The following is a 14,182-nucleotide window of genomic DNA, read 5'->3' as shown; positions in this document are numbered from 1 at the left end:
AAATAAAAAAAAGAGAGAGAAATACACAACAAAATACGGGTGGGGTAAATCCTGACCTGCATCAAAAGCAATGAGATTGCTCAGCATTTCTTCTGTCACATCTGAGAGAAGAGACACCGGGTTTTACATTACTACTTGTACAAAAGGCAAACTTGAAGAATGCCTTGAATGATGGAAATATTTGGGATTTGCAGCTGGGAGAAGGCCAGAAAAGCAGCACCCTGTCAGACAGTGCTAAATATCCTCAGAAGAGCATAATCTTGCACAAGGATAAGCCAAGCTATTCATTTAGACAAAGGTATCTCTAAAGGGTCACCTGGCAGGCAGTACTGCTGGCAATCAGTAAACTCCACTTGCTTTGCTCCAAGGAGTATCTGGAGACGTACGGGTCAGTACGGTGGGCAGCACTGGAAACGGGAGCGCGGCAGGCAGTACCGGGTGGGGGAATAACTGTGTGTGGGAAATGGCTGTCTTTGCTCAGTCTGATCTGTTTCGCAAAGTAAATTTGTTCTTGGGACCATTTCTCTGTGAACACACCTCAATTATGAAATAGTTACAGACTAAGAGACTCTCCCTTCCTGAGCAGGACCCTTTGCTGCAGCTTCTTGGCAGAGCCCCACAGACCACCCCGTTCCTGGAGGGTGAGCGAGCACCTCGGGGGCATAGCACCACGCAGCCAGAGACAGTTTGGATTCCCCCTTCCAAGAAAACAAAGAAATATTTAAAAAATAGTAACCTACTAGCACAGCATTCAGACCCAGCCAGAGCTGATGAGACATCAGCGCCACATCCTCGTTGCTAGCCAGGCACTGGAGTGTCCGACTGGAGCACCTTCCCGTTCAAAGCCTGGTTTCATTACGTGTACAGTCTCTCTCTCCAGCGCAGGGCTTTGCGACCGGCTGGCAAACGTCGGGAGCGCCAGCAATGGGATCTAACCAGGGCTGACCCCGCAGATGGCTTTCACCCTGGCCTGATGTGAGGTGTGATGCGTTTTCCAGAGGTGACTAGCAGAAAGGAGCACTGCTAACCCAGCCCATTAGCTTTGTTCTACCTAACGCCAATCGTTTTGTTTTGTCTGTGAGCAACAACTAGAAAGCAGAAGGCAAGTCAGTGTATATAATTCTAATTTCATGGAAGTTAAAAATCATAATAAAAAATTGCTGCGACCCGCAGCAGCCTCCACTAACAGCAAGCAAATGTTGCAAGAGGCAGTGTGTCTGTGCTTGCTGCTGCTCTGAAAGATTCTCCGAGCTCCCAGTACAACCCCTGCACAACCCGTTCTTGCTGCGAAACTCCTTCAGCAGGTGGCTTTACAAGGGCAGCTGTCCTGCTACTGGCTTCTAGAAGTTATATTAGCAACAGTGTCTGTCACGGTCTTTTATTTTTAATTTTAAAAAATATATTTTTAGAAATAACTAAAACTATTTATTTCCCCAGCAGTGGAATGTGGAGCACAGCCTGACATGCACAGCTTGGCCAAGTCCATTCTGCCTGGTACGACCTCGTTTATTTAAGTCATCACTGCTGAGTTGCCTGCAGCAAACTGCCCCAGAGGGGAGCTCTGAAGCATCTGCACCATGGAGGAACAGCGCTTTCCATCAGGCTCAGCAGCCTTGATGCCCTCTTCGTCACCAGAGCAACGTTTATCCACACTGCTGTGAGGCTGATTGGTAGTGGGACGGTTTGGGAAGTTAGGTCCTATCCAACGGGGCTCACAAATTCTCCAAAATGTTTTCATCTACAGGGGGTAAACACATGTTATTTTGGGAAGTAAAGACTGAAAATTCTTCAGGAAGAAAGTGCATTATGTAACTGCAAAAGGTTGCTGAGCGATAAGGGCAGGTGCTGCACAGAGCACAGCCACATGTGAGCAGTGAACAGGAAACGCTAAGATGGGAGAACAGGCACGCGCCTGTTCGGACTGTGGCTTGTTGGGGCTGTCATCAGAGGTGCGCCACGGTGCGCATGAGGCCTTACGTTGTTAAGAATTACCGGAGTGACATTTGTCCAGCCGTGTGAGAATATAAGTTTTAACATCCTTACTAACATGTGACTCCAAGTGACTTTGATGTACAGCAGCGTGACAACCATAAAATTGTTACAGTTCTATGCATTTATTACAACAGCGTAAGCTCCAGATAACTAGAAGGTCACTCTGCAAACTCACTGCTGGGAAATGATTCTTGATACTTAGCCAAAAATCTTTTTTAATTATCATCTTGGGTCTCCTAGTTACCTTTGTGAGACCACCCCTTGTGTTGTCTCCTTTTCATCAGCACTCGCAGCCTTCAAATACTTGCAAAGTTACCTCCTTGCTGCACAGCCCAGCGCCTGCGGCACGGTTCATGAACAGTTGAGTCTATAACCCTGAACATCAGAAGGCTGAACTCTGTCAATCACCATCTTTGCAAATGCAATCTTGAGAGGGAAAAAAAAATTCCAGAACCCCCTTCAGAGCAGCAGGCCTTTAAACTACAAAAGGCTGGAGTCATGGAAAGAATAACGAGCAGATGATATTTTGTTGGCAGAATTTTAATCCTGAAACCAAGCAAGATCAGGGACTCTTCTGCATGGAGAACACGAGGGGCTTCAGCTTGCTCTCTGCCTTGGCAGAGGGAGCCTGTTAGTGCCCACTGCAATTTTTATCTCCTAAAAGACCCTTGCTCCCTTGCACCTTGCGCAGGAAATTTAGGGAGGTGGCACGGAGTAGCGCAAAAAAAACCTGAAAGCAAGCAGGAAACCTCAGGTTCATCCTGGCTCTGCTGTTGACAGTACGATGACTTTGCTTGCCCAAGCCTACCCTGAGCTACGAAGTGGTGTCTAAGCTAGGCTGAGTTTTGCAGCTTTGTGTAGAATGATGTTTCCTCCTCTTGGAGGACATCTAGTGGGATTAAAGCCCCTCATTTGAGCAAGGGAACAGGCTGGGATGTTCCAGGTTCTGCTCTCAAAGTCCCTGGTGTGAGATCAGTCAACTGCATGATACACAGGAAGGGACCCAGGCCAGTCTCCCACCTACCCCTGCTGTTCTGCTCAGCTGTGTCTCAATTCAAAACATCTCTGCCAAACACTGTGATCCTGCCTTTCTGGAAAAAACCCCAAATCTCACATTCATCACTGCCTAGTATTAACATGCCTTAAAAATCAGGGGACCTGCAGCAGAAGTGTCCCAGTCACTACCACCTGATGACAGGCTTGAGTTACCCTCGACTCCGGGTATGGCTTTGCAATCCCATTGCTCAACTCTAGACAGTCAGTAACATCGAGCATTTACAGTTCCACTGTGGGACAGCCACTCGTTATCCTTGCCGGTCAACGATCTGCAAGGTCCCTGAGGCCACCAAAGTGATTGAAGAGAGTGAAACATGGAGAAAAGGGTACGAATTTGAAATTCAGAGGATATCTGATATCCTGTAAATAACAGGTCTGATTCTGTGAAACCAGGGGTTGACATCATGTAATATATCAATGCGTATTCAGGGAAGGCTGGCTGCTTTGCAATAAAAATGTGTGTTGAAAGGGAAAAAAAACCAAAAACCAGCAAGGATGAAAGCAAGAAGAATGAAAACAGTTGCATATACAAAGCAGAGAAAATTATTTATACATGTTCATGCAATTTCTACTTTGTCAAAACTGATCTTTTCAGGTACTCCTTCTTAGTCTCATGTGTGTATTTCAAACACAGAAAAGGTTTAGCTGGAAGGAAGCCAGAACCTAGCCTCAGGCAATGATTAGCGAATCCATTTGGAGCAGCACACTTATCTTTGACAGACAGTGAGATTTCCAGGAGTCAGATATATTGGCAGCTGTCAGAATCAGAGACTGGAAATTTACAGCCCAAATCCTGCTGAGCCCATCCACCAACAGGCACAGCGAGACTGGCACAAAATTTTCAGACTCTTATTTTCTTGCAGGCAGGTCTGAGGGTTCATATATGTAATTTTATTATCCTTTGCTGACTCTTGTGCATGCAGAGTTTATCTCCATCTGATTTATGTGAGTGCATTACCTGGTGTTTTACCAGAAAGGCTGGGGCAGGCAGGCAAACTGACACAGCATTGCACAAAAGGAAAACTGCTGTTTTCAAAGCAAGAATCGTCAGTCCCCTGTATTCCATTAACTCGTTAAGACTTACTTCACCTAAAAGATTTGAAGACCTGAGCCATCCATTCACATAGGAGTGACAGTTTGATACGATATCTAGAGGCTGATTAGCTCTGAGGATGAAAGCAGTGAAAGAAAGCGCCCCAACACGATGTAGAGAAGACAGTCTGGGGGAAGAGCCGACGCTCACGTACCTGAAACCCTGAGGACAGACGCAGGTGTAGCCATTGACTGCATCTACGCAGACAGCTCCATGGCGACACTTATGGCCCACGCAGTCATCGTCATCTATTTCACAGTGTTTTCCACTGTAACCTGGCAGGCACTCGCATCTGAAATACAAGAAGATCGTTGTTAATAGCTTGTTTCAACATTCACAACAATAGCACACACAGGCAGCCCAGCACCAATCCGAATTGAGATGGAAAGGTGTTAGCAATTATTCTTGGAAACATCAAGCACAATTCCTGCCATCAGAAACGCTCAAGTCCCTCCTGTCTGTCTGCAGCTGAGGTTCTGCAATCTGCTTAAATTCAAGCCGAGCAAAGCAATACCATACTGCTGCTTTTCCTCAGCCAAATCTGCAGAGAAGGCTGATCATATAGTGGTCTCCCAGTTATGCTAAAGATGATAACATCTGCCCTAACCTTACATACTCCAAGGGCAATGTTCTGCAAGGGCAGCTGCCCTGATGTCTCAGACTGATTTTGCCTGTGTCTGCACACTGTTGAGTGTGTGAGGTTGGCCCTGTGCAGCTACGCAGAGCACAGTGCAGTTCCACCTTCCAAATGGAAGCAATCTGCAAGCAAGCCATAAAACTCAGCAGATTTAAAGAAAAAGACCATCAGTCTTGAGACCACCACCCGTTTGTCATTCATTTGCAAGGCATAGCCAATGCTGCTGCAACCACGGAAAGCTGCCTGTGAAGCCTGTCCTTTCCCGTGGTGGCACTCGGGCAAAGCGTGAACTGGCTGCTATGGGGTAGCGCCATTCACAGGAGCAACACAAGGGGATGCACCCAAACCTGCAGACATTGGCTTTTTGTTTTGTTTTATACAGTCCTCCAGTTTGCTGTATGAAGGCTGCATCAGCATTTCTATTATAAGCCTTGCAGAAGTTTACAATCTGGCAATAGAAAATGCATCCCAAAGCCTCTGACTTGGAACAGATCTTTTGGGATTGCTGAACAGCCCCTTTCTGAATCCACAGTGTAGACAACGTTTAGTCATGAACACACTGTAGTCCATAAAACACATTTTACTCCTTTCAGCTGGATGTTACCGCACATCTGGAAAACAAAAGGTGTATCATTTTAAACCCAAACAAGGGAAGAGCCACAGTTAACTTCAGCAATAAAAGAGAGGTCTGTGCTCTTGCTAGAGCCCCTCGTTTGGACCCAGCGTGCTTGACACCAAGAGCTGGAAGAGGAGAGATACCATCAAGCTGAGGGAGGCAACATCAGGAGAGAAACTACTGCTGCACCAGCCTATTCTGCTGGCCTCCTCCTCCTCCACCCTGCCAGCGGCCCAGTGGGGTAAGTGCAGGAGGAGGCTCCTTCTGGAAAGGAGGAGTTCCTCTTCAGAGGAACTGGACACACAGGAGCTGATGAGGACAGATATGCCCACTTTCCAGGCAGCAGTAATTGTGCTGAATTTGGTTCAGAGTGACAGTGTGTTCTGACCCCATCTCATCAGGGCAAGGCAGCAAGCTGGGGGAAACTTGCCAGAGGGCAACAGCAGGTCCTGAGTTTGCTAATGATCAGTGAACTGCTGCCACAGCATCAGGACTTCAGCAACCACCTAGCTCAAGCACTGAGGAGAATGTGACCTTCAGTCTCCATTTCAAAACATGGCTTGGGACTGGCTAAAAAAAGAGGAGCCAGGGCAGAGCCTATTAACTGAGGCCCCCATCGCAACCCTCCGCAGCCACAGGATGGCTGATATTCCAGCTCTGCATGCCTGAATGGCTTTTTTACACCTTGGTGGCTCAGGGAATACTGTGATTAACGTAACGGAGATGACAAAACAGAGTAAAAAGTGTTCCTTCCCCAAACCATGAGAAGTGGGCAACATTTTTGGCAACATTTTAGTCACACCTGCAAGCAAATAATGTCAATCAAAAGACTTTGTGGGGGGAATTGGCAACATTTAATCCTGTTGCTTTTTATTGATCCCTGCAGTCCTAATATAAAGTGATGTAATAATGAACGATGTGCAGTTCCTTATTCAGGGCTGCCATGCATCAATTTTATTATGTGTATTGGCTATCTCAGTAATGACAGAGCCACCACTTTTCTCTGCAGGGCTGCATTAAATCAGCATTTTAAGCTGTCAAGTCATAATTCCAAGCTTTAGAATAATAAAGTATATTTATACCATGCTCCAACATCCATACAGTGAATGGAAAAACATGCTTCTACGCTGAAGTTATTTTTTTAGATGTCATTTCATTGTGTTAAATGTTAGGGGTTTGTTTTTTTTTTTTTTGCGTTGATTTTTGTTTTGTTTTGTTTTCTAGCATACAGAAAGCTACACTTCTTCTACAGTAACACCACAATAAAGATGTGGAGGCTGGAAGTGAGGAAAACCACCTGCAATTTTAGCTCAGGAAGCAAAGAGCTCTGTGCAGCCAAGCACACACTGAAATACTCCAGTTTACTTCCAAGCTTGGCTTTCCCTTTAGAAAAATGGAATTCCTTCTGGATCAGCCATCTGATTAGTGTGTCACATCTAGGCTGAGTGCAGCAGGTGAGAAACTCAGCCATGCGAGCGCCTCACCCAGCCTCCTCCTGGAAACCCAAGGTCTTCCCCATCAGGGAATGATGGTACATGAGCTCCATCCCCATCCCACATAGTGCCAGCGAGTGACTGAGTATCAGTAAAAGTATGATGAAGTAAAGGAGGAGGCAAAGAAACTTTAATATTCAAATCCTGATAGGAGAGTAATTTAAGTGATTAGATCAGTTATCTCATTTCCCAAGTGACCATCTGACACCAGTACAATTGAAATTTTTTTTCTGCTACAGCCTTGTAGTGATGGCAACATTCCCAGTATCAGAGAGAGCCTAAAAACATCCAGGGGTACTTAAAATGTTGGCCTATCCGACAGGATTTGCATCTGCACGCGCTCAATGTCTATTGTATTAAAGCTGTGAATCATGGCTTTCATTGCAGAGCCAGAATGGAATTTCCCTCTCCATGTTAATAAATAACTTGGCTTCCTATTTTTTTTCCTGTCTCGTTATCTTTTCCTCCCTTTGCAGAGCTGCAGACTGTCTAAAGCTGAAGAAAGGACAGACAGACTGACTGGTGTCCTTGCTGCTATGACATTTTTCACCGGTGCGTCCTACCGATGTGCCCAGGGTACAAGCCTGACAAGAAGATGGTCAGCTCAGGAACAAGCCCGAATCCTGCCGTCAATATTCCCTGCCTCTGTAAGCAGAGCAGAGAACTGATGCACGAGCCTGACTCATCCCGCATGTGCCGTTATACCGCACCATTACGTGCTAAATGCTTGGCATATCACAGGTCAGGGGATAAACTGCTCAAGGGGTCAGCAACAGCAGCGGACCAGAGGTGGTTGTTTTCAGTGAGAGCCAGCAGCAACCACACATCACTGCAAATGCTGCTGAGGGTTCTCAGCCCATTTCTGAATGCTTTGGTGCAACTAAAGCATGAAAGAAAAAGCAACACTTGGACAAATCTATGTTCAAGGCTGGGCAGGCTCCTTTGCCTCTCAAGTCTGGCCCTGCTAGAAAGCAAAATGGGACAGAAGTAGTAAAGAAATTCTGGATTTTTGTGTAGTGTTTTATGAAGAGTGGAAAGAATAACATAACAAACAGTAGTAGAAAATACTTATAAGTGGTTATTTAGGATCGCCTCAAGGGTTAATGGCCCCACTGTGAACAACACTGTTCTAGCAAGAAAGCAAGCAAAAGTATCTTATTTACTCAAATTATTCAGGTGGCAGATATAAAAATGCTTCCAGCAATGGTGAAACCATTCAGGACCACAGCTGTCTCCATCCCTTCATGCATCTAGCAGCATAAAGTAATTTGAGTTACAAGCCTTTGACTTGTAACATGATGTAGCTACTGGATTAGCTGGATGATGGATTAACTAGGAATGAAAACAGGAAAGAACATCAGGGAATACTTATGTACTGGTTCACATCTCCTTATTCAGTCCCTGTGCATCATTTCAGGAACTGTCCTAATCATTTAATAGTTTCGGTTTTCCTCAAGAGTTGGAAACATTTCTGTCTGGAGGTATTTTACCCAAAAGAAAGACTTGAGTTGTACAGACTGACTGTTGAGCTGCCCTCCAAATAGCCAGCATCTCTAAAATTTTGTTTTGCTTCCTTTGAACTATCCTGAGATGTTCTGTGTATCAGTTTACGCTATTCTGACATGTCGGTTGCTTCACAGGACACAATCTGATCACAACTGCAAGTTACCAGGGAGACCAAAGAGTGCTACTGTCTCTCCCCTGCAACATGCCAGGTTGTGCTGGGTGAGGGCACCCCTCACCAGATCCCCAGCTTTCCCTCCCAGGAGGGAACTGGTGAACCTCCAGGACTGCACTGCGGCTGTGAAAACAGCCATAGGGGAAAACACAGAATGCAGCTCACAGCTGCACAGAACTCTTTTGAATTTCTCCTCCTTCTTTGATTCAAAGATCTTTCCTTGACAAGCTTTCCGTAGAGCTTGACTTTTCAATTGACTGTCTGTGCTAAATTGCTCTGACATTCCCTCTTCAGACAAGTGATGAACATCACTACTATGCACCTCTCAGAACACCCCAACCCCCAGATCTCCAGATGTTTTACTGCCATTTGAAACACGAAGCTTTACTTTATCCCTGTGAAACAGTGTCATTCCCAGTATACAAATGCAAACACAGGAGACTTCACAAAATCTAACACAAGCGAGTGAGGCTCGCCTCTGCAGCCAACGGAAGGAGGTGGCTCCCGAGTGAGAGCTGTCCAGTTCAGCTGTCTTCTGCTGCTGCCCAGGTGAGGATGTGTGGGGAGAGCAGTCCCGCTGCAGACAAGGTCGGCCTTTGCCAGTGCACCCCAAGACCGCCAGCCATCCCAGAAGATAAGCTAAAGTGGGAATACAACAGAAAACTCCGACCTGCAGCTTTATGCTCTGGCCAACAAGTTTATCTTTCTCTTCTCAGAGTTAGAATGGGGACAGGACTCTAAACACTGAGCCAGCGTGGGCTGAGGGGAGCTGAGTTACACCTGTTAAGGCTCCCATTATGCTGCTTGGACTGACGGATGTCTAAGGAAGACATAAAGAAACTGTCCTTAGTTTCTGATGCAGGGTAAGACACTTCGCAGTGCCTGTCCCAGAAGTACTCCTTTGGCCATGCTCTATTCCAGAATAACTTCTCTGCTCTGGAGGTACATCCATTATTGTCAAGTCAACCACAGAAAGGTAGAAAAGTATGTATGGTTGCATTAAAATGAAAATGTGCCATGGTCTGAAGTATATATGGTCTTGCACTATTTGCATTCATTTTGATGATTTTTACCCCAAACTCATTGCCAGTTCAACCACAGTCAAGCCAATGGATGGGTCTGCCCAGTGTGGCAGATCCATCCACATACACGCTTGCTTACCTGGTTCCTTTGTCAAGGGGAAGACATTTGGACTCATGTTGGCACGGATTTAGATCAGGAACACAATGGTTAATCACCTCATCACACAGTTCACCTGAGGCAAAAGAAAAGCAATAAAGCTGTAACACAACTTGGACAATCCTGAAGGAGCTCCAGCTACGATGTTCAGGGACGACGAATCTCCCTAAATGGAGACAGCTCAGTAGTTCAGCAGGAAGCGACAAAATTGCTTGTGAGGGCATGTGAGACTTCATTACATTGGGTCCTTTCACCTATAGCGACTGCACTGTTTCTATCACGTGTATTTGAAAGGTTGGTATAAAAAGTACTGACATATAAACCCCACTTGGAGACAGACTAAGGATCAAATGGGCAGTTCCTGACCCAGAACCTCTTATATCAAAGCAAGAAAGTGACACAAAAGCTAAGTTGCTCATTAGACCGTAACACTTTCACACGGAAACATATTTTAGCCGTAGTTAATACTGTGCCAAAGAAGCTGATTGGACATCATTCTGGAAAAGAACAACAACCCACAAACCCTCCCCCCCAAACCTCTGCGACTCTCAATAATAGGAACCAGCTTTAGGCCTGCATAGAATTATAAACCACTCACTATTTATAAGAAAAGCACTAGCTCTATTGTGCTCACAAGAGATGATGTCTTTTCAGAAAAAAATCCATCACATGTAAGCTCAGCTGTTTCTAGGTATGGTGTGTTACATGCCATGCACCTCCCTGGATTTGTACAAATTTTAATAATTAATCGTTCTAGAATGTTCAAACCCAGATAGTTTATTTAAATTCCACCCTTCTCAGAGTCTTAAATTATTAGGTCACACTTCAGTACCCCAGGATTTGAGATCCAGCCAAAGACCACAGGAATCTTTGCCTTCCCAAGAAACCAACAGAAACCTACCCCACACCTCCCAAAGCTTTGCAGGAAAAGCAAAGGTCAGGCACTCTCAACACGGAAACCCTCAAAAGCTACAGTCCCCAAGTCCCCTACGCAGCTATATCAGAAGATCACATCTGCAGGGTTTCAAGGTTATGCATATTTTCTGTGCCTATACAGGATACATACCATCACATGAGCAGTAAGCCATGTGGATAGTGTGGGAAAAAGGATAACATGGGCAGCACTGGTGGGCTGGCAATGTTCTAGCAGTATTTTCACGAGCTGCAGATCCACCTGTCTTGGGAGAAACTCAATTTTCAACAATCCTAACATTTCTAACTCTAGCGGCTACACAGAAACACTTGAAAACACAAGCCAAACAAACCACAAAGATCAAAATTCAGACGGAAAAGGCAAATCGGAACCATCCATCTTTTATCAGTCTTGTGATCTGGCAGGGATGACTGAGTGCACAATGCTGAGGATGACTGTGGTAGTGACAGGTATGGTTTAAATTGTTAACATCCCCAGCTTACACCTTCAGGTTATTTCTCCGACATCTCCAGCCTCCCCACAGTACAAGCTACATAGCTCTTTTAAGTTGACTCCTCATACTAGAATGGAAGTATAATACATATTTGCAAATATTACATTTTTGGTTTTGTTGTTTCAAACATGGAACATCTCATAGATAGAATCACAGAACGGTTTGGGTTGGGAGGGACCTTTCAAGGCCATCCAGTCCAACCCCCCTGCCAGGAGCAGGGACATCTCCAACTAGATCAGGTTGCTCAGAGCCCTGTCCAACCTGACCTGGAATGTTCCCAGGGATGAGGCATCCAACACCTCTCTGGGAAACCTGGGCCAGTGTTCCACCACCCTCAGCATAAAAAATTTCTTCCTTATCTGCTTTTGAGAGTTGTCAAGCATAAGCGAGAAAGCGTAGCAAGAATAAAAGCCCTGGAGGCACGTGAGAGTGCACTACCAGCATAAACCCTCTATTCATGTGCCATACAGACCATCATGACTTTTTGTGGGCTGAGTTTGGCAATAACGGCAGAGTCTGGCACGGCAATCTGCAGTGGACAGTTTATTGTTCATAGTATCAGTAATAGCACAACCAATTCCATCTGGAGCCAAGGAATCCCAGGAAGCCACCACTATTCAATACTACCAAGTCTTTTTACAGGCCTGCACAAATCTTGGGCAAATGCAATAAACGTACCCAGCTCAGGATGAGGGACATGCCGGTGAAATTGAATGCTGCAAATCCATGGGAACCAAGGAAACAGATCATTCACTGGGCTTGAGGTTTGCCATTGTACTTGGTTACTCCTCAAAAGTGACTAGAGACATTTGGGTCTTACAAACATGACCACAGCTGTCACTGGGGACAGCTATTAACACATTTTTGAGGTGGCAGAACTGGAGATAGGTCTGCTTACTAAGCAATCCCCAAATCCACAGCCCACCAACCCTCCCAAATACTAACAAGCAAAGCGACTCCCTCGGCCTTTGGGGAGACATGAACATGAGAAGGTCAGAACTTGCTATGATGCCTGGACAACTGCCAGTTTGTCATCTTGGTATTCCTCATGTCCCTCGTGTGCTACAAATCTTATGTGAAAATAAACATGAAAAAAAAGTAACTGGCTGGTGACATTAAAAGAACTCACTGATCTAAAGCTGGAAATATTTTTGGAAGATCGTTTAATAACTGAATGCCTTCAACTATCCTTTCACTAAAAATGGTCAATACATACTTTTGAAGTTTCAATTTCTTTTTTTTTTTGTTTTGAAGAAAAGGAAATAGGCTTTAAAAAAGCTTCATAAACTCTCAAAGGAAATCATAATTCTTCTTAAAGTATTCTTCACAACAGTCTTGACAAGTGCTTAGAGATCCAGTAAAAATCTCCCCAAATGTCAAATATTATGACTCACTGTGTCATTCTGAAGGCACCACTATCAAAACGTAGGAGAATTCTAGGCTAGGTACCAAACATAGCATCCAAAAAGATTTATCATTTTTTTGTGAAAAACTTGGAACATGTTAAGGATCCTTCCTGTTATTTTTCCCATCTATCACTCATTAGGGAGACCACTTGGGATTGCCTTGCAACTAGAGCAGCCTCATCTCAGGAAGAAAATGCTTCTTGATGCATTACTTTCAGGCTCCACCAATGTTCGCTAGATGTTGCAGAAAGCATGCCAGGGAAATAAAACACTTTCTGAAAAGTAAAACCCAAGGCACCAGATACACAAAGACTTTCTCATACTTTATTCACTCAGAAAATATCTGGGCCAAAAAATGTGACCTCAGACCTGAGAGCGCAATATTCATTGGCTGCTTTAATGTCAGTATCAGAGGAAAAATCTGATCCTCTTTTTTTGGAGTGACACAGGGCTGCTCCTCTGTACAGCAATTAAAGTTCTAGTCCAAATTCCTCATTGGATAAGCTATGCGAACCTAAAACCAAAGTGGACATTAATTTTAGGCCAACTTCTAGCAGCACTGATTTCTCTTTGTGGAAGATATTTGATCATGCTAAAACAACAGAAAACCTCAGTGTAATGTTTTCCCAACTGTAGAAAACAATCCAATCTCCCCATTTTCCTCTCTCCTATGAATTCTCAAACCTGCGCTCCGGTTTGGGTACACAAAGGTTTCTGAAGTGCTTATATAAAAGACAGGAAAACTACAACTGTATTTCATTTCTAATCAGTTAAGCACATCTTTTAATCCCCAAAACGTTCTTTTGTTTCATCGAGGCACACTTACTCTCTTTCATCAAAGCCGAAGAGAACAGACCAACATGCAGCGCACCCCGGTGAAGAACAGATTATGGCTATGTCAGATTTACAAGAGGAACACCACTTATGCCATCAGATTTTACTTTTCGTAGTAGCTGGAGGTATTAGGACAATAATGTTCTGGTCTGCAGAATGGAGGTACAATACGAAGAGGGTACCTTTAGAAAGACAGGCACATCCTCAGCTGTGTGGGCACTGTATTTCAAACTGCTTCAGGCCAGTGGTAACGTGCTGTTTTAGGAGAATCAAGCACTAGATAGATGAAGGAAGCAGTTTGACCTGCCACAAAAAAATTGCAACTTTCAGATTAAAACCACGTTGTACTGACAGGTGGAACACTAACAGGTGGATCTCTCATTGCTGTTGTCTTATGCATTGAAAAAAAAAGGAGAGAGAGAAAAAAGTCCCAGAACAACACAAAAGGTATTTTGTCCCTTTGAAATTACTCCCCATGTCCCATTCACCAGCATTGCTCTCTGCTTTTCATAAAAACCACAGCAAAACTTTTTTTTTTTGTCTCATACAACATTTTCCTGCTCTTAATTTTTCAGCAAAATCATGAATTTCATGGGGCTTTCCACATTCACTTTCACAGGGCTCACTGCTTACAAAGAGCTGCCAAGAAAACACGCTTAGGCTTTTCTGTAGCCTTCCATACGTCTCAGAATGAAGCCAAAACAAGAATAGAGCAATAAAGATGACTTTTACACATAGTTTAATAATAATCTTTCTTTTTTTTCCATTTTG

General features: G+C 44.5%; 1 protein-coding gene across 1 annotated transcript in view; it reads right to left on the bottom strand.

Annotated features, from left to right (window-relative positions):
• SLIT3 (slit guidance ligand 3) overlaps positions 1-14,182 on the bottom strand; it is a 502,049-nt gene that overhangs the window by 28,619 nt on the left and 459,248 nt on the right. The window contains exons 30-31 of the mRNA XM_086758841.1: positions 9,727-9,820; positions 4,296-4,433 (exon numbers count right to left, since the gene is read on the bottom strand). Coding sequence (XP_086614967.1) covers positions 4,296-4,433; positions 9,727-9,820 — 232 coding nt within the window. The remainder of the gene's footprint in view (positions 1-4,295; positions 4,434-9,726; positions 9,821-14,182) is intronic.

The sequence above is a fragment of the Chlamydotis macqueenii genome, chromosome 14 (assembly GCF_036417535.1).
Source record: "Chlamydotis macqueenii isolate bChlMac1 chromosome 14, bChlMac1.mat, whole genome shotgun sequence".
NCBI lineage: Eukaryota > Metazoa > Chordata > Aves > Otidiformes > Otididae > Chlamydotis > Chlamydotis macqueenii.
Note: the sequence above shows the minus strand (reverse complement) of the source record. Positions and strands in the feature narration are given on the sequence as shown.